We start from the raw sequence: 25230 nt of genomic DNA on the forward strand, positions 1-25230 counted from the left end.
AAATTTTAAAAAATAATTTATTAAACTGTTTCCTTGATCTTGGAATTGTTTATAATAAAAATATGATTTATTGTATCAAAATAAAAAAGATTCAACACATAGGTGACTGGCAGGTAGGAAAAAGTAATTTTGACCAATCAATTTTAAAACTTGTTTTATAATGTAACAATTCTCCTGTTAATATGATTGCAGATGGTTGATTTTTCTACACTGATAATTATCATTACCACTGGGACAGGAACCCATTATATACATGTGTACCTGTGTCACTCCAAATTTTTTTAATGTGCTGAACACTGATTTTTAACATTACATAAAAAAAATACAAAAATAGAATTTTCAATAACATAGGTCAAAATATTACATTTAGCTTCAATCTACTTCTGTACAATGATTTTCAAACTGGGATGTAAAACAAACTGCATAGTACCTAAACACTAAAACATTCACAAAATAAAATGTGTAAGAGATACACAACTTCTGAATAATCAGAATCTCATTCAAGTTTAGTTCTTATTCTATTTATCCAACGCAGTGTTAGAAAGTATAAAAGCTAGAGAGCTTCCTACTCTAGTTTTATCAATATTTAAAGTGCGGGATATAAGACCAAAGATCTGACAATAAATTCCATCAATACTCAGAAGATCTTTTTAGTAATACAGGATTTTTTAAATCTTAGTGCGATTCAAAAGCTACTTATAATTACTTCTTATAAGTGAGACTGGATGTGGCACTTAGTGCCATGGTCTAGTAACCTCAGTGGTGTTGGATCAAGGATTGGACTTGATGATCTTGGAGGTCTTTTCCAGCCTGGTTGATTCTATGATTCTATGATTCTGTACAGCAGCTAGAACTATTTATATTCTCTTTTCTAGATTTTTTGAGGTTTTCATGATATCTGAGTAGACGATATAACCAAAAATATATACCTAAACACATAATAAGTTTTGATTCGGTCTAAGTTCCTTAAACTTATTTAACTTTGAACCTGATAATTAACCCAGTATGACTCATAACCCACAGTGTCTCACCCTTTACTACCAATGATATATAAATATTACTATATAACTACAGCTGCCCTTTTCATAAATCTGTCTCTTTTAATAACAGTTCCTTAAATATAGTCAACTTTCTGAGTATATTTCTGAGTTTAAAAAAGTTAAATTTATTACTGTGAGACCATTAAACTGGTTCTATACAGCACAGCTCATTTGTGCACTCAATGGTTTCAGATGCTGTGCTGCACAATGTCATCCCTGCTTACCCAACCATCTCAGAGAAGCAATTCATCTGCAGCAACGAGCAAATCAGCCAAAATAGACCCCATAAGGAATGAGGTTTTTTGCTCATGAGTCATGGTTCTCACGTGCTCCCTGCATGTGCAGTTTTGAGGCACTTAACTAATTCAGACACATCACCTTCTGGTCATAATTTTTCTAGACATGAACTAGGTTTCTGAATTCATGTAAGCAATACTCAAGATGATAATTCATAATTGAACAGTTTCATTCACACAAAAGAGTCCTTTTCCAGCACAGAACACATGAGAAACCCAGTAGAAAGACCCTTTTAATTAGTATGACTTGATGCAGTTAGCGGTTTTTCTCTTGATTCTGCAGGCCCTTCATTACCCATGATAACAAAGGATCTACGATGTATTTTAGGTTGTGCTACTTGTACAGGGAACTCTGTGCTCACGTAGCAAAAGCTAAAAAGATCTCTGAAATTTAGGAGAAGCATGTCTAGTATGGGTGAGATTTGCTTATTTTGAAAAGTTATTGCTATTGCCTACAAAAGATAGCTAAAGTGACCTGAAGTGTACTACAGCTGTTGGTCATACATTCTTACGGATTTCTCTGCACATGTGCAAATACTGTAAGTACAGGGCATATTCCAAGTAGCAAATAAACAGTTACTGTTGCTCTGCTGCATTATAAGGCATGGTTACATGAGTTAAAGAGTGTTTTTAGTAAGCTTTTATTCCATACTGTACCTTTTCATCCAAAGCCTTGTGGTGCTCAAAGAGAGATTTCAGAGCTTTGAGGACCTCAACTTCACTGGAAACTCCTGAGGGAGACTGTGCTTGTCGTTTCACCACTGTCATCCTCAGTGACCTTTCATGTCTTGAGACAAGGCACTCCAAATGCTCCAGTAACAGCTATTGGATATGATATAAAAGGTTATTAATTTTTGTGAGCTTAAATGCCATGGAAATTCAAACTACAAAGTGCATGATACCAAATGGTAACCTCATTGTAGGAGAGACTGCTGGAACAATTGACAATATTTCATTTTTCTAAATCAGATGGAATAAATAGAAAAATAGAAAATATACTCATGATTTCACTTACAACTCTGCTATGAAAAGTGAGAACAACAAATCACTCAGCTTAGGGTTGCTATTTAACTAAATTAATTATACATTTACAATATTATTTTTGATAGTAATTGATGAACATTGACAGTCAAATAACAACCAATGCCAGCCTAAAAAATCATGTAAAAATATTAAATAAGTTTATAATTAATTCAGTCTAACTGTAAAATATTTTCAATTTATATTGGAAGAAACTTAACAAAATATGTAAAAGTGAACAGTACATTTTATTAAATTTTGTAGGCTATTCATTCAAAATGCCACAGCTAATGGTGTTTGTCATTAGCGTGTACTCTAAAATGTTCATTGTTTCTGTTGTGCTACAAACATGAAGAAAATCAGAAATGCCCATAAATATCCATGAAATAACCTGTAAACAACATCTTGTAAAAACATGTTATAATTATTTTTCATTATTACTATGAGTTTAAATAAGAAAATAAAATGGTACTTTGATGTTGTACAGAAAATTCCCCATTTGTCTTTACTTTCATAGGTCTACCATTGCTGTTCTTACTGCCTGAACATAAAAGAGAATTGGTTAGCTATAAGGTTAAATCATGACAGCTAAATTCATGAATCACAATGCATGTTAAATATCTAAGTCATTGAACTGGAAATTTGATAGTTACATGGATAATTGTTTATTATTACTCCTTTGATGTGGTTCTTAATATGGCTACTACTAGTAGTTATATATATTTATCTTTAATCCATAGTTATTCTCATTCACACAATGGCCTTTATTGTTACATTAATTAATAGATGGCAAAACTAGAGTGCAATCACATTGGAGTTGTAATATATAGATATTGTCATGGTTAGGCTTCACGAACCAAATCTTTGTTCCCAAATATAGATATTAAGACAGGAATTAATAACATTTGGTGTATCTTTGCTTCAAACATGGTTCTTATGTCTGGATTTACACCTGATTATTATGTTACAATAACTGTATTATTCATAAAAATAGTGAATATGCAAATAATATGAATACATTAAGAATTGTAATGACTCCCCTCAGCTCAAGAAAGGAGGGTATTTCTATAATTTCTGAATCCAAGTGGTGACCTGTATTTATCAAAAGCAAATGAGCAAGAAATTCACAAGCTCTGTCAACCCTGGAGGGTTGATAGCAGATGCAGGTAGATTTTTAATTATTTGAGGCAGTCCAATGTAACATGCAAATATGAAGAGACCTCTTAATGATAGAGACATCAGGAATTCAGTATGGGGCTCTGGTAGGTTTGTAACTTAAATGAGGTCAGAACATCATCCAAATATTTGCAGAGCTTTTCTGTTCACAGTATTACATACATAGTTAATTGCTATCACGAATAGAATTGAATGTCTGAATTTTGTTCTAAATTATTATACCTTCAAGATTTTTCTAGGCCCCCTAGTTTATCTGGGAGAGAGCTGGAGAAAAGTAAGTCAATAGCTGACTTCTAATTCTACAATCTACTCTCTACCCTATCTCTTCAAAGAGTCTGTGAGGCTGCAACATTTCCTTCTCTTTGCAGCATGACTCTGCATCACTCTATAGCCCTGAGGTAGCCAGAATTTGACTCTAATCTGTGCCATGGACTTAGATTTCTCCACAGTTATTCCCACTTCCTGGCTGATCCTGCTAGAGCCAGGCTCATCCTCCCCTGTTCCCTTTGTGCAAAAACTTTTCCATGCATCATAACTACCTCTAGATCAGTCTAAATCCAGTCAAAAGACTATGAATTTCTGGAGAAATGGGGAAAAAAGGAAAATATTGATTCGCTGTTGAGTTTTTAGTATGGTCATTCCTTCCACAAGTCTGTTAATTGTCTAATGCTCAAACGGACACCCACTAAACCAGTCCAGAATAACAAAACCTTGGCAACCTCTTTTTTCAGCCTAACTGAGAAAATGCAACATATTTGATTTTCTGTTACCATAAATGACTTATCTCCCAGACAAATGCTATGATGATCAGAGACTTCTGAGAGCCTGTATGCAAGTATTAATTGGAAAAGAAAATGAGAAAATCTGGTTCAGGAGAGAAGAAAAATGATGGCGACATGGAATTCTTGAAAATGAAAACCTTTCATAACAGAAGGAATTATGCATAACCTATAACACAGAGATAAATAAGGAAAATAAAATAAAACTAATATACATCCAGAACCTCACTTTGAGCTGGTGTAGACAGACAATCCCAAGAGGGAATTTGAAGTCAGCATGGACAGAAGAAAGACCAAGACCCTTACTAAACAAAGGCAGAGTGGAGATTGAAAAGAACAATGAAGAGAGAAAAACAAGTTAAACAAAGATTTCAAATATAAGAGCAGAGCGATGGGAACTCAGAATTTCTAATGTGGTAATTGTGGAGAGGTTTGCTACTTGAGATGAACAGTGCAGAACCCTAGGCCTTCGTAGAGCTGCAGATAACATATTTAACTTTAGGTTAAGTTACTGCTGTGTTAGAAACACACATAATACCTGATATATATCCAGATATAATACTAAACCAATACAAAATACAGTACTAAACCAATGACAGTCATTCATTTAACATATGCAAAAGTTACGTTAGCCTTTAGCTTAGAACTACCATTTCAGAGGAGAAAAAAACATTCCAGTTTCTGCATACGTTTCATAGTTGTTAAATAAATCAAGTGCAAAATACTGTGTTGCCTATTTTACTGTATAAAGACAGATAATGAGACATCACAGCTAGGGTCAGAAGACTCATGGAGTGCTACCACAGTACTTGTGAACATTTCACACTTTTTTCTGTCTGTTCTTATTTACTCAAGCTACTCTGTTTGCAGTCACCCATTCTTCTGGAAACTACCTCTGAACACTCCAAGTTTCCTTACTATTAGCCCTACGAATGCTCAAGAAGGCATGCTAACACAGATTTCTGGCTTGCAAAAATTTCTTAGTTTTGCTTTTCAACAAAAGTCCACTTTAGGTCTCCATAAATTCTGTGAGCACTGCTTACAACAAAACCAACTAAGCAGGGAACACTATTAACCAGGTCTTTTAGTGCAACATTACTCCCAGTCGTACTGAAAGAGAAAAAATCCCGAGGGTTAGATCATCTGACTGTGACTGAGCACCTGATGGCAAATCCTTGCCCCCTACTCTGATGAAATGTCAGAATCACAGAATCATAGGATTTTTTAGGCTGGAAAAGACCTCTAAGATCATCAAGTCCAACCGCTAACCCACGACTGCCAAGTCCTCCACTAAACCATGTTCCTAGGTGCCACATCTACATGTCTTTTAAATACCTCCAGGGATGGGGACTCTACCATCCAGCCTGTTCCAATGCTTGATAACCCTTTTGGTGAAGAAATTTTCCAAAATATCCAACCTAAACCTTTCTTGGTGCAACTTGAGGCCATTTCCTCTTATCCCATCGCTTGTTACCTGGGAGAAGAGGCTGAACCCCACCTGACTTCAACCTCCTGTCATGTAGTTGTAGACAGAAATAAGGACCCCCCGAGACTCCTTTTCTCCAGGCTAAACAATCCCAGCTCCCTCAGCCGATCCTCATAAGACTTGTGCTCCAGACTCTTTACCAGCTTTGATGCCCTACTTTGGACATGCAATGATATTGCTGTTTTATTCAACTTTGCCCCAAATACAATTATGTTAAACAAAAGGGTAATAGATTTTCTCCACTTCCCTGGAAAGAGCAAATGTCAACTATATTGACAGAACTATGAAGTGTCTCACTACTACAATGATGGGGGAAGAGATATGTAAACATAAAAAATGCACATTGAAGATGACTGTGTCCACGGAATGTTTAAGTTTAATGACTGAAGGAAATCACAACAACTTGTGGGCATGTTGAGGACTTTCCTCCTCATATGTAATTCAAGCATTAATATTCCAAATATTTGGGAGAACACCACAAGATTTCCTGTTGAAATAATATTGTAACAATACTGGTAGTTCATTTAAACTACAAAAGAATTGTTAGAAGCAGCTTCAGAGATTTCAGTATGTTGCAATTAAACTCTGACATTAATAGTGATCATAGGCTGTTGAGCATTTTCTACTCCCTCACACTGTGACAAGCTGTTACAGTTGTCAAGCACTCAGAGGGACAGGCAGCTTGCAGGGAAAAGAAGAAGATCAACAGCAGCAGGTAGGACAGAATCACCCACGCATCATTGCTATGCTTTTCCTACTGGAAAGCATAAACTTGACCATGAATTATGAAATAATCTGACAAGTGAGTTTTACTCTTATGCTGGGTAAATTTTAGGGTGCTCAAGATGCTGTGCTGATAATTGTATCTTATGTAAATGGAATGGTTTCTGGTGCTCTGGATTTTTTTATAAGCATGAAACATGTATAAAAATAATCATTTAAAGACTTAAAAATTCTCTAGTACGTATTCTGTGAGTGAATGAAGCATCTTTAAAGTGTTAATTAGAACTAAATGAACAAGAAAAGAGAAAATTGTTAGAGTATACTCAGCTTCCTGTATTTCTCAAATCACTTACAGAGCACTTATGGAAATGATTGATTTCTGTGAAATGGAAATGCATGGTTAAATTTAATGCTATAAACTACATCAGTGTGGATTATTGCCTACTCTGCTATACTATACCGTACCATACCATACCATACCATCACAACTACCTGAACATTGATCTACATATGGAAAATGAAAGAAGTTAAAACATTCTTTTTCAGGAATAAATTGATATTAGCGTGACTCAATACTATTGAGTATACTATTGACACTAGTGTGACTCGCACTATTACAGGACATGGATTTTAATGAATATAAATTTTTTTAACTTTATTTTCAACAAAATTTCTGCAAAAAAAATTCACAGAAGGATAGTAAATGTAGTAATTATAGAATCAGCAAATGGTAATGGAGAGAAACGGAGAATCATTTATAAAGGAGCACAGTGAAAAAACAAAGAAGGCATTTGCTAAAATGAGACAGACTTAGCTTAAGAGATTCTTTAGAGGAATGGGTTAACCCACTAAGAAGACAATTCTCTTTTGAGGTCCAGCTTAGAATTTCTCACCAGTATGGGCAAAATTGAATTTCCTTTCAGTCTATATTTAGAATGAACATTATTCAGTGAATCTCCATCTCTGGTGCAAGCAAAGATGACAAGTAAAATAAGCAGACATGGAGTTGAAGATTATCTCTAAATCCAGTCACAAAATCAGTGATTTTCTTCGGCATTGTTCACAGTGGTAGAAACTACTTTGCACCTGTGGTCAGCTGGTGTGACCTCCAACAGCTATACTTTGTATAGCTGTGACCTCCAACAGCTGTATTCTTTGAAAAAACAAAGTTACAGCCTAATTACAGCATTATTTCCCATGTCTGTCCTCCTGTACAGAAACCAAAATACTAGCAACCTAAAACCTTAATGAAATCATATGTGAAACAAAGATATGAAAGAAAATATAATAATCAGGATAATGATACAAAGTAATAGAAAGAAACAGGTTTTATAAGAATAATGACTACAAATGTAATAACTATTAGACTACACAGATTACCTGAAAACACAGTTATTGATTAACTATATATTACATTTACTATATATTGTCACCCTATATTCAGTGACACTTCTTTTTTTGAAAGAAGAAACACATGAATCTAGAGGATATTTCATAATATTGAGGCAAAAATAATGACATTTACTATCATTTATGTTAGTGAAATAATGCTTTAGGGTTTGCAGAACTTCAGGAGACAGCTGTACTTATTTTCAAGTGTAGAGTGCTTTTAGACTGTAAGAACTCATATTATCATGCTTAAAAAATAAAATAAAGCACCCGACTCAGTTTCAGCACCTATCAAACTGAAGTAATTAGAAGGATCTTTAAGAAAATAACCTAAATAAAGTAGTAAAAATCATATTTTTAAAAAATATTCTTAGAGTTTTCCAACACAATAGAAGGGAATCTGAATAATAACACATAAGTTTAAGTTCTGATCTATGGGTATTATGACACTCCAGTGCATAATGGAAGATGTTTCATAAACCATTCAATAAGGAATTGAGAAAACAAATATGAATAAAATCAAACATAAGTCAGCCTTGTTCACTTTAATAAGTGCTTCAGCTCCTAAGGTATGAAGAAAAAGAAAGATGTTGACACTGTCTTTGTTACAGCTCTTTCATTCAGGAACATAGGTTTAATTTTTGTTCTTTCTAGACTGCTAGAACTAAAATATTTCAGACCAATTTAAGTAACAATTTAGGGTATATTTAAAAAGCACTTTTGTATTTGGGGTTTTTTTTGTTGTTTTAGTGAAAAAAACACAATTAGGTTAATCCATATCAGTATTGTAAGAGGTTTTCTTCTGCCAAACCAACCCCCAAATTTCCTCATAATAATATTCTGATTTAATAAGTTAATCCTACACATTTTTCTACTTTTAAAGAATACAGATTGAGACAAAAAAAACCTTTCAATTTTAATTTAAATTTAGCACTGCCAAAGTAGTACTATTTTATAATCCCCATTAAATAACAAGCTAGATCACACTGACTTGTCTTCCAGTTTCAGAAAAGATGCTTTCTCTCTAAATGCTGTAGTTGATCATTCTAGCTAGAGAATATCCAGAGAAATAACTGTAAGGGTTTCTATTAAGATATTTTGTATACATTTTCAGAGTCCTGTTCAATGGTTTTGCAGAGAGAACCTGTTTGTCTTCCTGTCAGCAATGCCACATCAATCAATACCTATACATGTGCTTCTGCACTTTCTTATTTTGCCTTGAATACTGACAGATGAAGTTTCTAGCTAAGTTTTTGACATGCAAATATTTATACTGTAATATGTCAGAAAAAATTAATTATCATAGGCAGTAAAAATACATATTCAACAGCAAAAGGTCAGTAGGAAGCTTTGCGTAGGAATGCTCCTAGAAGGATTGAGTAGGAACTTGATTAAATATTGGGGTAAGATTTAATCTCTGCTAATTTGGCTGAGGCTTGAAGTGTATGGGTCCCAAGAAATGTAATTCCATCATGGCCTCTCTCTAATACATGTGGCCATCAAGGTCTACTTCTGCAGCTTGGTAAGAAATCAGAATATCTGTTGCTGGTTTTGGGTTTTTTTGTTTATTTATGTGATTAGCAAAAAGTGTATGAGGCTGTGTCCAGGAAATAAAGAAACACATAGGTATAGGTCTAAAGTAAAAAAAATACTGCCAGTTAGTCATAACTGAAAATGTAAAGGGGAGCTAGAAGCCTAATGTGTACGCAGAACCTGACAGAATTGCCAACTTTCATTTCTTTCTGCTGATCTTCAGTTTGAAGCAGGAGGTACTTCAAACAGTATCTTTATGCTGTTACCCCAGAGAGATAAAAGGTTGGATTAAAAAACTCAGAAGGTGCAATTTGGAACTGAGCCTCTTCATCTAAAAGTGGTAGGAAGTGCTACTTGGGACAAAAGAGGTTGTCGTGAATGGTTTCACTATGTGTGGTTATGCATGAGTGTGCCCTTTTGTTTGCTGTAACATCTCCTGCATTCCCTATATTTTTTCATAGCCTAAATATTTTGAACTCCAATACCTAGCTTCATTTTGAAAACACACTGTTAGTGTTTACCAATTTTAACTGCAAGGACTTACAAGGATTATCAAACTCTATAACTCTCATTTGTTGATATGAGTTCTGGAAAACCTCTTACTGATTTTTCTTTTACATAACACAAGAAACAGAAGAATGGATTATATTTAAGCTTCTTGGTCTCCAAAGAAAGTGCCTATGACAGAGATCAGCCTGACTTAGGAGATGACTTCCATTTGAGTCATCTTCCTTTTCTCTCACAGTTGTTTGGCAAGTGACTATCTGGCTACTTGGCTGTCTTGGAATTTTTGCTAGTCTGCACTGCTTAGATCAGGTATACCCACACTAGGTATTGGTACACTGCAGTTTTAATACACTAAAGTTGATGTTCAGTGGGCTTTGCAGTGAAGTGGATAAAGCATTTTTACATTAAATACTAAAATAATTGACATATGTGGCAGTTACTGATGATTTAAGCAGCCTTAGAAAGCCTTCAGATTTGTAGCTGAGATGCTTTGCTAAATCTAGAAAATGCAATGCAATTAATACATGCTTCTCCTAATTAATTAATTAATTAATACTATTTTTTGGGAGTAACTTTTAACAGCTTGGAATGAGTGACAATCATGGGAGAAAAACAAGGTCTCACCTCTGTCTCCCATCATGTTTCCCAAATCCATCACCCCTAAGAATTTGTGTTAAATGTAATCATCTCCTGCACCCCAAGAGACCATGGAGGTAGATAGGTCAGCTTTGTCTTTTTGTAGGCATCTATATGATCTGTCCTTTCTTGGATTTCTGAAGTCTATGGCACTCTGGTGCTATAGTTGGACAGAAAAAAAGGAAGGAGAAAGGCCCTCTCTCAGTTCTTTCGGCATATACATTCTTAGATTCCCTTCAGAATGCGAATTAACTGACTAAGGAAAGATGTTATCTGAGCATCCAAAGTATTATTAGTTTATTATATAGCAGGAAAACAGGAAGAGTTACACAGATCACAGAAGAATGAAATATGGATATGAGAAAACACCAAGTTCAGCCTCTGAGACCTATTCCATATGTCCATTACCAGCCTGACTCCTGTCTGATCTGGGACTATTACATCTCTTTTCTCATGCCTTTCCACAAACACCATAAAACTTTCTCTGCCACCCTCTTCTACTTCCTGAGAAATTCTGCCTTTTCCCAGACATTTTTATGTGCAAATTATTTTATTCTGAAAACAGTTCTGTACATCATTTGAGAATTTTCAGAAGGTGCTGTCACATATAATCTTGTTCCAAGACAGAACAACATCTTCTGATTGAAGTAGAACATGACAAATGTAAGGGTGAAATCTTGTCCCCACTCAGCTGTATGGCAAATGACATTTACTTCAGAGGTCACATGGCTGCATCTAAACTAAACAACTGACTGCCTGTGGTACATGTGGCATCCTTCATCTCATCTTTATTCAGATCAAATTCAAGGCACAAGGGCAAACAGGGTCTGTTGTAACCTTGCCTTTTGCATTGATAAAAGATGAAGATATGTGCAGGCCAGTTAGGCAGGTCCTGGGGTTTGCAAGGTTGCATTCTGGGTTTTAGAAAACATTTAAACTGAATGACCTTACCATGTTATATACAAAATCTGCTATGTTTGTAATATATCTGGCTAATACACTCATTTCCTCCAGGACTGTAGCACAGTAGATATGTCCTGCTACTTAGAATGTTTAAAGACACATTCACTTACTAAAGTGCTGGAATTTTGTCTTCTTATTTATACAAATAAGGATCTAAAATTTTATACAAGTTTACACATAATGAAATACAGAAAAGGTCTCTGCTGTATACTTACTCTTGTGTTGTTTCTTTCAGCTTTAAGTTCTGAAATCTCCTCCTCTTTTTCAAGCAGCTGTTCCCTGCATGCATTTAATTCTTTTGTCAGTGCAGCAAATTCCTGTAGAATAAAATTATATGTGAAGTTACTCAACATGTAAGCACTAGAATAATCTAATCCATATGCATCCTAGAGTTTGAGGATTTGAATAATATTTAGAAATCATCAGCACAAACTAAAATAGCATACGTAAACTTCAGCATCTACCAAAACCATTTCAAGTCTAGACATATCTAATAAAAAGCAACTACTGATTTACATTTAGAATAAAAAAAAGATTCAGGATGATGGCAACATCTCCTATACATAAGCTACCAGAACCACACTAGAAGAAAAACAGAATTGGCCAATATCATAGCAACAGAGACACCACATTTCACACATAATGAAGTTCAACTCGACATACCCACTTTGCGAGTGTTCTTGCCTCTCTGTAAGGCATCCTTTGCAATATGGCATGGGAGAAAAAAGTTAAGGTATTCACTGACCAAAATCTATCTAATATCAGCTAAACATAAGTAATATATATGTGGTGAAAAGATACTCTACTTGATTTAACTATTTACATGTGTTTAGGCATTATAGTGAAAGGTTGTGATGACTCAGAACAATGTTTATGTTTGTTAGTTAGAATGAGCTTCCTACGAATCAATAGCATAAAATGAAACTGTATTTTAAGTTGCTTCCAATGTGAAGCTCTTTACATGCAACTAATAAGTATTCTGAAAAATACATCTTTTAGTTGTCAAAATTTCTATTAAAATGTCTTGATTTTACCATTGCTGTACTCTTCAACAATACACATAAATTTTTGTCTATACAAAGGGCAGTCATAGAATTGTCATTAATTTCAATAATGAAAAGGTTTCACTCCTATCTTTGACAGACACAAGATGTACTAAACTGCAGTAGTTAATTTTATACTTTACAGCAAAAAGATGCTACATGTCCCATGAAAACAGTAAGGTAAAGGATGAAAAACCTGTAAAATTTGTGACCATGTCTTGGAAAAATAAAAAGATGTCTTGAAGAACAGTATTGCTGCTTAACAGAGATGTATACATATTTTTACATATTAAGTTAATTTTAGTTTGACCAAAACAGTCAGTGCTTAAGAACACCCACCAGCCCACCAGCAGTAAGTTAAACTGCCCCCCCAAAAGAAAGCAGTTTAAGAAAAAAACATGTCCAGGTGGTTTATCTTATCAGCCAGTAGGATGAAGCTAAGACTAAATCTACTTATTTAAGACAAAAGCTAGTGATGATCTCAAAAGAGCTTGGTTTGCTGCTTCCCCTCAAGCTGCAGAAACCAGCTTTTATCTGAATTAAAGAGCTGCTCAAAAGAAGTTTGATGGGTATTCCTAGGCTCATTCTGTTTCAGTCAAGTTTCTAAATAGTTAATGGTATATGATATTTTATATTAAAAAGTATTTAAATAAATTTCAAGTGATACTCTGACAACATGTAACTAAGGATGTATTTTTTTTTTCATTTTTTCAGCAGCTGGAACTGAATCCACAGTAAACCTTTATGCAAATCGAATGGTAAGAAGGAAACTGTTATTCTCATATCCTCAACGAATTTTGTTTTAGACACCAGCTATTGCTCACATGAGCCATAAAGTGATGTTTGTGTCATGCCTCCTAATCAGTATTTGCTTTTTACATGCTAGTGATCAGGTACATTTAATGCTACTAGTATACTTTGATGTTAAAGACCTTAGCTTAGCTTTTAGAAGGAGACTTAAACTGTAAAACTTGTTCCTCACTTTTACAAAGTATCCTTAAAACTTCTATCTGTAGATCTTAATCTAGGATTCAGAAACTGCCAGTCCAGCAGTGTTACTCTGTACAGAATTTTGTTTAAGAAACTCCTGTCCTTACGGTTATAAATAATGTTACATATTGAATGAAAATACCATATTTAATAGAAAGCCAATGATCTCAAGTCAGATTGCATCAGAATTTTGAAGCACAAAACCACACATTCACACATATTCCCCTATAGCACTACAGGGTGGAACCCTTGTTACTAATTTACATACACTTTATACATGTGGATGAGCGTCTATAACACTTTGAGAGTCTCGCAGAATAAACTTCCTGTGTGATCTATGTACTATGTTGTTGCTATTTATGTTTTCTCATTTCTTTGTATTGTTTCAGCTGGAATTAAAATAGCCATTTTGGCATATGCTTGGGCATCTGGATGGGTGACAGGCAACGGAAAGGATAACAGGTATCATCTGGTGATTTACAATTTGAGTTCCAAACTACAGGAAGGCAAAGCAGCCTGATAACATGATTTTGTTGTTTCCCTTGGAAATAGAGAAAAGATACGAGTTTATCAAACTGTACATCTTTATTGTGCCAAAGCAAACCTGGTCCTGGAAGTACAGACCTTAATGCTCTGGTCAATATAATATCAAATAATTAAGGAATGAAGTTCCTACTAGTTTGCTGAGCAGTACGGAGTTTATTCTTAGTGAGATTTTTTTTGGTCATCAGCATAAGTTTTCCCTTGCTTATAAGCAAATCATTACCCAAAATTCTGCTCTCAGAGAGTCCCATACCTAATACAATGCCATCTCAGCCTTGAAATACCTACAGCTTATATTCATAATAACTATTATCATCTACCTTAGCTGGGCTACCTGTGTCCAGTGTTTTAGACCTTCTTACTTGAGTCACTAACATGGCCACTTCAAGTCTTTTAATTATTCAGTTGCTGCTGCTCTCTGAATTTTCTCTGTCCTTTTGACATACCTGCAGTACCAACACCTACAACAAGCAGTCACCTCTTCATACATCTGGAACTCAAGTAGCCAGCTTCATCTGAAGTACTAGAGACTGCTCAGTCATCAAGAGCTTTGAATTCTCTGAATTGAATGATGACAGAAAGAGGGTTTTATTCCTTGTGTTTATATCATAAGCCTTTTACAGGGAAAGTCTAAAAGTAAAATTGAGTTTGCTCTAGATCTTTACAAATTATTATTTCTGTCACACCTGCTTTGACGTATTAATAACTAGGATAAAACCTCACAACTTGTTTTTCAACTAATCCTTCCAAAAATACACATAAATCTTAATTTAAACGTACCCTTTTTATCCAAAGCATCCCTGAGACGTGACCAACACTCAAGGAAGCAGGTTTTTCCCACAGGTTCGATAGCAAAGCATATTTTTTTTACCATGACATGCAGTTATGTAATAAATAACATGTGATGGTAATGACCTCTGGTCATGCAATTCCCTCCTATATATACAGGGATAAAGGGAATACTGTCATCTGGAATTACTGCTTGCAGCAGAAATCTTGCATGATCAGTGACCATGACAGTCAGTCATACTTTGGAGCCCTGAAGGTAATATCTGTTGCATAACTAATATGATCTGACAGGCAAAACTGCACTCTTAAAGCTTATATAGAAGTTGTGCAGCTATAATGCTAATTAAAAACAGAAGTGAATTAAAACTCTATGAAAATTATTCAGTTGATTGCACTGTTTTTATACTATACCATGACATCAAGATGTAAATAATTTTTTTCATGATAAAAAACTTGAGAAGGAACATTGCTTTCCCCATCTGAACAAACATAGTCTCAGAGCCCATCTTATCTGCTGTTTCTCTTTTTCACTTAATACTTGGACTATGACACTAAACCTTGAAAACCAATTCAACAGAAATTTGTAGCCACTAAAAGGACCATTAGGCTTTACAAATAAGCAAAAGTCAAGGACGTCCCCTGGTAAAGCAGCTGAAACACAGTTCGAGCAGAGGCTGGAGGGTGCCTGGGAGAGAGGGATGCCATTGGGACAGGAAGGCTGGCAGCACGGCCAGATGTGCTGGCAGCAGTACTGGGCAGGGGAGGCATACTACAGCTGTCTTAGTATTAAATTTCTGCCTCTAGGGGCTGGCCCAAGAAATGCTGCTTTCCTTGCTTGTTCCTAGGAAAGGCCTGCAAGGTTAATTTTTTTATGACCAAATACGCATAAAACATGCATAACTAGTCTCCAAGATGCGAGTATGCGACAGAAATTATGAGAGCCCATAGCTGCAATGCTCAGCTGTTCAGCATATGATGCAGTCCAGACTGAGCTGAAATGAAAATACTGTTTTCCCTCATCCCCACAAAAGCTACTGAAATAAAGTAGAAATTTTGTAATATTAACAAAAAATAAATTAAAAATCCATAAACTTCAGTTTTGAAGACACTGAGGAGATTCAGTTTAAAATGTCCTCCTCTGAATTTTCTATTTTTGAACCACAGTTCATTTCATAAATGAATGAGTGAACTAATCTCTGCATGGAAAAAAAGTGGTAGGGTTTTATAATTTTTATTTTACATTCAACACAATCTATGTCAACTGATTTGCTTTGCTACAACTTTAGATGTAATTCATTTAACATATAAAATTACTATCTACTACAATTCCCTCAGAGTTTTAACCTTTAATTTATTATGTTTTTATCCAATCTAATTTTGTGGGAGTAAAAAACAAAGCACCTTCTTTCTTTTCTCATTATACCTTCATTGAAAATATTGTAAGAAATTCTCCACACCTTTTAAATGACCAAGTATTTATTTTAGCAATTTTGCCAGCACACTGACTTCATCCTTATTGACTCTTATTAACAAGACAAAACACCAAAAAATCCTGAATGTAATTCACTATTTATTGTCTTGCTGCAGAGGAGACATAATGTTATTCCTTGATTCTAAACTAGGTTGAATGCGAGATTTGCCTCATCCATGGAAGTGTTCAAGACTCTGAGCCTGGTCTAGTGGAAGGTGTCCTGCCCGTGGTAGAGGGTTTGGAACTACATGATCTTTAATGTTCCTTCCAACCCAGGCCATTCTATGATTTAAATACATGGGTTTGGTGTCAGTCATCTGAAATGTTCATTGCTACATTACTGCTCAAAATGAGAGTTCATTTGCACACGTTGCACACACTTGCACATAAGTTAGAAAATATGTAGCTCCAATATGAACTGAGTGTTTCTTTGACTCACACCATGCTTGCACAGACAGGGAACAAGCTGCTGTTCCTCAGGTGTGATCTTAATGGCCCTTACAGAGTGGCTCTTACAGTGGTTCTTACAGAGCCACTAACTGTGCTTCAAAACATCAAGGAACTACAGAGACTGATTTAGGTTGTTCAGTGGTCTAAGACATCTAAAATGTGGGAAGTGTGATTAAGTGTCATAATGCTAGAGTTCCATTAATTCGCAAAGAAAAATGAAAAGTTGCATCAGGGGAGGTATAGGCTGGATATTAGGAAGCAGGCTAAGCAGGGAAGTGGTAGAATCACCAGTGTTCAAAAAAATGTTTGGATGTGGCATTTAGGGATATGTTTTAGTGATGGATTAATGATTGGACTCAGTGGTTTTAGAGGTCTTTCCCAACCTTAGTTACTCTGTGATTCTAAGGGGACGAGATTTCTGTTGTGTGAGAAAGAGAACTAACTCAGTAACAGTGACCCCTTTTTTAATTATTTTTTTATGTCAGAAACGTGGACACTAACTGAAATTTTGAAATATGTAGACATTTACCAACACAGAAACCAATGTTCCTTGGAAGAAAGAAAACACTCTTCAGAGGCTCAGGACCCTATGTCTACAAGAACACATAATTAACATCTACAAGAACTAATAATTCCAATACATTCACTGAACAGATAATTGGACAAATGGAGAACTGTTTTAAAACTTTCCATGAAGAAGGAATTCCTTGCTTAATACTCAGTTGAATCTACATCAGATTTTGAACTAAGTCTTGCAAATATTTATTTATTCAGTCACCCCTTTCTGGGTAGAAGAAATCATCTCAAGCTAGTGTAGTCTCTCTGTGCATGGCCTGCTACTGTGAATGAACAATTTACCATCATGACTGTGTTTCCAGAGTAAGAGACATATAACTGTTTTTTCTGAGCAGAAAACCCCACCCTGAATACTCTTTCAGCACCTTAAAAAAAAAAAACAAACAAAAACAAACTCCAAAAATCTTATTTCTAGAAAAGATCCAAAAATAATAATAGAGAACCGAGGATTATACTAGATAAAATTTATATATCTGATTAAGGTCATTTGAACATATTGAATGGATATGCATATGTTTTGGTGTAGCTTTGCTGCATATGTAACATAGTTTCTATGAAAAAAGATTAATTATATAAAGATTAATTCCCCCAGATTTTTGAAGTCGAAGTGAATCTCCACAGCAATGTGAATATTATGACAATGGCTCAGTTTCTGGCAGTGACCTCACACAGTATTACTTCAGGAAGAAATCTGACACTACACACAGAAGACATGGACACAAATCTGCCATGATAGTTTTCACTTGAAACTAAGGCAATAATAATATGAATATAAGTCATGTGGTTTTTGTAGTACAGCCACAAGCAATGCCCCATGTGTAGCTCTAATCAGTGCCAAACAGCCTAACACAAACCTCTGTTCCATTATTTCCCAAATTATCTTGAAAAATTGTCGTGTAAAAATTTAAATTTTACATGACACTAACTAAAAATTGCCTAGCTAACATTCTAGTTTTATCACAGTGAAATTATTTTTAATGGAAAACCTCTGAATAAAGCATGCAATCTGCTGATTCAACAATATTTTCCCACTTTCTCTATTTAAATAATTTAGATTTGGTGCTCTGTATTATCTGTTGATCACTAAAATTGATTATCTGTTAAAACACTTATAGTAACAATAAAACAGAAGAACAAGTAAAAAAAGTATGATAGAATTGACAAAAGATTTTTATTTATGTAAAACTTCCTGTGTTCTGTGAGACTGTTCAGATTATGATAAGGGATGTGAGTTCATGTAGCTTAAAAAATTATCTCAAGAACAAGCTTGTAGACGACAAAAATTCATCATTGCTTATTTCTCATCCTTAGTATCAAGCTATAAAGCTAGAAGCTTCAAAAGGACTTGACAGCCTTCATCCACTAAAAAAGTGCAAATTTTAAAAAGTGTCAAAATATAGCCTACTTTTTAATAGTTTTATTACTATAATGTAGCCAATCCAACTATACCACACTAGAGTAATTCTCCTATATTTATGAACAAGAAGAACCTAAAAAGGCTTTTTTTTCACCCTTAGAAAAGGCAGATGGAAAATTTAAAGGTCTTGTGTTTTGCAGATAATGTAAACTAGATTGGTTCAATTTGGAATAGATATCTCAGTGAATGACAGTAATATATTCTGTACTTTGAAAATAGCACTAATTGTGTCTTTAGCACTTTGCTCCTGACTGATGGGAACACTGAGGCAAAGAGGGTCTATAATCCAATTAAACATCTGTCAGACTATTACTGAAAAGCGATAGGATAAAACATCACTCATATAAACATCTGTAAATGTAATAAAGCCGAATTTGTAATTCAGGTGTGTGACTTTTAAACAGGTCATAATACCATTTAGGATGAAACTGCAGACTGGCTTACAATGTGTATTAATTACTCATGTTTTACCGTACATACTGGACTGTATTTTGTAGAAGTATTACTCATGTGCAACATTGTGGCAGCACACTTTTCGGAAGTGGCATGAAAGTGTTGTTATTTGGAGCCGTAGAGATTTTTTCTTCAAATCATACTACTGAAGTACAGAAGTGAGTCAGCTATATAATAAGGGAAATTACACCATCAAGTTTTTATACATTTAATAATTAATGCCTTTTACAGGTATTCATATTCATTTTTTTCTAAAAGTACATAGAAAATTTGCAGATACAGTTATGTTGAAGACTAGAGTGTATTATTATTTTCAAGAGACATTTTTTAACATTAGAGATATTTATACCAGTATGACTTGATTGATCAAATATTGTACTGCATCAAAACTGATGACAATTTACTCCTCCAGAGTTAGAAATTTATCATCTATCAATAAACAGGAAGAGAAAAATATGGTCAAAACTGACACATTATGACTAATTTTCAAAATAATTTTATTGAAAATGGGATTGATTCTATTCCAATTAATCAGTCATATAATTTCCTAGATATTTAAATATTAAATACATGGAATGGTCTCAGAGCAGTAGCATAAACACAAAATAAATCGCTGCATTGAATTATAAGACGACAACCTTCCATTGCCAGCACAGTTTTGTTTTATGCTTATTATCTTTTTTTTATTTTTTTTTCCAAAATTAAAATAAACACAAAGTTAGAAAGAGAATAAGCCTGGAAAATATGTAAATTATTAAAATGCTTTACAGACTGTACAATGGCTTCAGCACATCAAGGCATACATACAACTCTCATTATAAGGCAGATTGAGGTCAGTACATGGCCCTAAGAAATAACCTAAAATAAATCCTGACAAAGAGGATATATAAAGAGTGGACTATAAGAAGTAACATATACTTACCAGTAAACAGAATAGCTCTTGTATTATAATGCTGAATAAGGAATGCACAGCTTATTTTGGTGCCAATTCTAATTTACTAGTCTAGTTGATTTTTAGCATCCCTGACTCACTTTTCAAACTCTTTACTTCTCTAGCTTCGATTTACTTCTCCACACAGCAACTTGTTGTTTTCCACTAGGCAAACTTGACAAAATACAGTGTGACTTTCCTTCACCTTCATTTTGTGTAACTGTCCTGACACTTGTCTCCTTCTCTTCTTCCTCAGCATTGTCTCTGGGTAAATTTTATCCAGGATCACACATTCTGTTATTAATAATAGGTCAACAAGTCTCCTGTTCTGATTCAGAATACACTCTTCCTTCCATAGAAAAATCATATTTTTTCCCCTTTCAGAATTTGATGCTAAATAACTGAAACTAAATAATTTAATATTTTAAATATACTTCAAAAAGAATTATTTTTTCCCAGATTTTTGCTGTTTTCCAGTTTGTCATTTTTTCGTGAATTTACTTCACGTAAAACTACAGAAAAGAAGGATGAAGAAAATACAAACATGCTTAATTCTGTTATTTTGAATAATGCCCAAACTTGAGAATATTAATCAGACTAATTTCTAACAAAATAAGTTGGAGTTTTTCTTCTTTTTATCCTTGAGTATGCAAATATTTGATTTTCTATATCCAAGCTGGTCACCCAAGAACAGCAAGGAGTATAAATGTACTTTTAGGATGTGATTGATCCATCATGGCTACATATATCTCTTTTGGGTTGAAAGGAACTGCACTTTGAATTCCTTTTTTTTCTATATAGGGCTTCTATAAAGGCAATTGGGAAAGTGTTAATATTTTAGACAATACAGGACATAACGTGTTGCTTCAGGCCTGCCTGCACAATTCAGCCTACATGCAGGATGATGAGAACCGTGTGCCTTGAGCAGATATGTGTCCTCGAGCAGCAGATATGAGAAAGCTGCATGGAGGTAAACAAGAAGAAAGAATGTTATCCAGGGTGTTAGAAACCAGAGGATGGGAGGGCCTGGAAATGTCAGAGTGTGTGCCTTGGATAGGTGAGCCAATAAAGTTATAGCTATAGTGTGTGAAAACGGATGTAACCAATAGAGAGTTAGGATAGAGCGTGTGAACCCTATAGGACCCTATATACTGTGTGTGAATTTTGCAATAAACGGAGTGTTGACTATACCTCCATAAGGATTTGTCTTTGACTCTGGAGCTCCTTTTTTGCATCTTCTCGCTAAAGGAAAGCTACCTCTTCTACACTGTAGATGGATGTTTCTGGTCTTATCTGTCCCAGCAGAACTAAAGCTTCAGTGAGAGAAGTAAATAAAACTCCCAAATAAAACTTGTGATGAGGGATCACTCTACAATTGGTAACACTGGTGGTGGTGATCTCACCACCACCCTTACTCCTTGAAAAAAATTGTGGAATTAACAGATATAAATTGGTAATAATTATCCCATTCTTCTAGTTACCAGTGTTCAACTGTAGCAGTATGGGGGGTTTGGTTCTTGGGGAAGACAATAAATTGCAACCAAACCAGTTCAGAAAATCCTCTGTAAGAATAATTAAGCAACATGTCTGTAGAAACGTGCTTTCAGTGGCAATTGAGATGAATGTTTATGATGGTTTATGGTCTTGTTTTAAAGAATGAAGGTGGAAAAAGGGATATTTGGAAGATATTTCCATTTTTTGAGTCCATGACAATGAATCCATACATATAGTTTCACTCACATGAATTCCACTTTACCTTCTATTTGTGGATCCTTTAACTTAGATGACTACAGTATTTATTGACTTCTATGATGATATCGTATTTTCACATAGTACTTTCTTGATGTGTCTGCTTGAGATAATTTAAGCTATGGATTTCACTAACTTGTTTTTTGCTTGATAACTGAAAACGTGATTTTTTTCTTCAAATATTGACTTGCTCTCTTTCCAGTTAGTCCACACAGTTGTCTAATATCCACAAAGTACAAATATTTACCTCACCAAGGAATCCCAGTTTTGCTCTTTCCAGCAACCTAATAGAATATTTGGCTTTTTTTGTACAATAGAAGTAACATTAAAATTTTCTCAAACCTTCTTTTATATACTGAGATTGTTAACTGCAATCTTTCTTTTTTCTCTATAAAATGGTAATGAAATTTTAAAACTTCAGTGGAGAAAACACGATAATTAGTCACAGATGTTCTTCATCAGGAAATATGATGAATTGGTAATTACTGAAATAGACTTTGTCTTGAGGAAAAATATACAACGTAGTAACAGATGCCAAGAACACCAAATTAAGGAATGGCATCTTCTATATTGGAAGTCACACAAGCAACAATGATCTGATTAACCTCTGTGCCTCATATATTGAAAACAAAGGAATAATAAAACATCTTAAAATAATGTTAACATTCAGATATTGGCTGCTTTTTTTTTTTAACTACAGGATAATTTATTGAAGTTTTTCAATTCTAAAAATGTAGAGCGTAAACCTATCTTTTTTCTAAAGAAAGAAGTTGATAAAGCCTGATAATTAAAATATTTGTTATCCTAAAGGATTTTATTTATTATAAGTCAGCAAAAGCAACAGAGTCTTTTGGATTTCAGAAAAACAGAACACTAAATCATAAATATTAAAGAAAGGACATTTTCACTGATGTTCAACAATGTGTAGAATTCAGGAAAGGAGAAAAAAATTTATAAATTACATCTTCTATACACAGCGTCCTGCATATGAGCTGTAGTTCCATGTATAAGAAAATTACTGCTAATCAAGAGCTCTGTAGGACTCTAGTGATTGTGATCAATAAAAAACATATTTACATAAAAATACAGCTTCATTAGCTATAAATTTTTTAGCTGCCCACTGGATAGGTGGTCCAGAGGCTGATTCTGCTCAGAGCCCAGGCAATTCATGCACCTTTGTCCACATCTTGTTATTTAGTCCTTTAGGCACGCGGGTAGTACCTGTGCAATGATAGAACAGCATTGCTACCAGAAGGACAGTACACCTAAATTGAGACTTAGTCCACGACTTCTAAGAAATGGTGAGTTATCTGTTCTGATGACAAATGCATGCACATCCCTGAGTTTTGTTGCATATTTTGCCAGACCTAGTCACGTATGCATATGATCACCTTACATAAACATTACACAGTATATGAACTACAAGAAAGTTTTTTTTATTTTTCATTTAACTTAGTTGACTCCACCTAACACTCTCCATGTGTCTCCATAAAAAGCAAAGTTAAAAAATCAACAAACAAAGAGATTTATTTATTTTTTAAAGTTCTGTTTAAAATATTTACTACAAGCCTGTGTCAGAGAAAGGTTTGCTACCTAATCCTCACACACATACTTCAGAAACTGTTGGGCTTGTTTGAAGTGTGACTGCCACTTTAAAAACTAAATCAGATTTGCCAATCTGGGTCTAGTGCTCTAAACGAAAGTCACACTTCAAACAACTCTTGTTGCCTTTGAGGTGCTGCAGAGCTCCTGTTTCTGTTTAAAGTTCATTATCCTGCTACATTACTACCAATATGATCTTACATCTGTCCTCTTTTACTACATTGTGTCTACTGATAATCAAATAAACATATGATAATGTTCAGGACAGACTATATGCGACAGCTTTGAGCTCTTCTGTTCAGGAAAGCTCAGTTGAGGATTACAGCTACCACCACCAGATATGATAGAGTCATATGAAGGGGAGAGGAATTAAAAATTATCTTTCTAAGGTAGTGTTTTTGTGAAATACATGCAAATATAGAGACTATTAAGGATTTTCACCAGATATGTTTAAATCTAATAAACAGCAAGACACAGACTATAACTTAGTCTTTTTTATCACTCTGCATTTGCAGTTAATGTCAAGAGAAATAGAAAACACGATTTTAATAATACTGATTCTCAGAAACCCTGGTGTATTTGCAGCCAACAATCCAGGTTTATATTACGCCTCCCCTGTGAAATAGAATACATACAGCCTCATTCTTATCTGCCCACAGACACATTTGTCAGATTCACTGCATAGAAACACTTGAAAAACTTTCTGCATTTTACTGTACAATAATAATTTTGTGATTTGTATTTCCCCAAGACGTTCTCACTCCCAAGGTTCAGAAGTTAAACAGAATCCCAGATCAAACCAAATCAAACCAAAACCCCAAACTAGCTAATATATAAAAGCTGTATGTTAAATATATATTTTTTCCCTGGGTATATTTATTTACAGCATATTTCCAGAACCAAGACAACTATAAAAAGAATAAGTAAACATCTGAACACAGGCAAACAACAGAAATCCAACAGAAGTGGAACACTTTTTGCAGAGCATGATCATAATGGCCAGTTGTTGAAATACATAATTACCGCAACTTCATAAATATTCCCAATGTTTTTTGCGTAACTATTAATTATCATTCAATATTGCTAAATTAGATAATGTTCTCTCTTTCCTAAATTGGCTCTTTATATTTGTCATGACAACCCCAAGGCAGCAATCACAATAAACCACTAAGCATGTGCTAAAGATCAGGGTACCATGACAGTTCACAGTGTGTCAAAACCCTACAGGTATATTCTCCTCCTTTTACCCTGATATTCCTCCTCCTGAAGCCTGCAGATGCAAAGAAATCAAACTCAATCACAATACTGGAAACACTTTGAAGATTTCAGCTTCTAAAAAGTCAATCCCTAGAGCAACCATCAATTCTTTGAAGCCAATTTATAACTGAAAAGCATATGAATTTAAGAGGAAAATTTTTACTGTAGCTGAACAGAAAGCCAATTAGAGCCCATGGGCTTATGGGCAGCTCTCGCCAAGGCAGTTTTACCTCCACCTCAAGCCAGGATGACATACTCTGGTAAGTCATCCTTCCCAGTAAAGTAACACTGGATGAGATCATGACGCCATAACACGACTCTTAAGAGCCAGCACTTGCAAATGACATTAGGATTGTTATGTTTAAGTGTCAGCAAAATAGCCATGATGGTATTAAACTCTGTGCTTGTCCT

The 25230-nt window shown here is 34.7% G+C and overlaps 1 protein-coding gene across 17 annotated transcripts in view; it reads right to left on the reverse strand.

The window, feature by feature from the left end:
- Positions 1–25230, reverse strand: part of PPFIA2 (PTPRF interacting protein alpha 2) — a 342104-nt gene that overhangs the window by 119304 nt on the left and 197570 nt on the right. For 16 of the 17 annotated variants that reach the window (XM_027679792.1, XM_027679790.1, XM_027679791.1 and 13 more), the window contains 2 exons: positions 11764–11865; positions 1994–2158 (listed from right to left, as the gene is read on the reverse strand). In XM_027679792.1, the coding sequence (XP_027535593.1) occupies positions 1994–2158; positions 11764–11865 (267 nt within the window). Of the gene's footprint in view, positions 1–1993; positions 2159–11763; positions 11866–12211; positions 12235–25230 lie in introns of those variants that run through there. The other variant, XM_027679801.1, reaches the window with a different exon arrangement.

This window comes from Neopelma chrysocephalum, unplaced genomic scaffold (genome assembly GCF_003984885.1).
Source record: "Neopelma chrysocephalum unplaced genomic scaffold, ASM398488v2 Primary Assembly neopelma1_59, whole genome shotgun sequence".
Taxonomy (NCBI): Eukaryota; Metazoa; Chordata; class Aves; order Passeriformes; family Pipridae; genus Neopelma; species Neopelma chrysocephalum.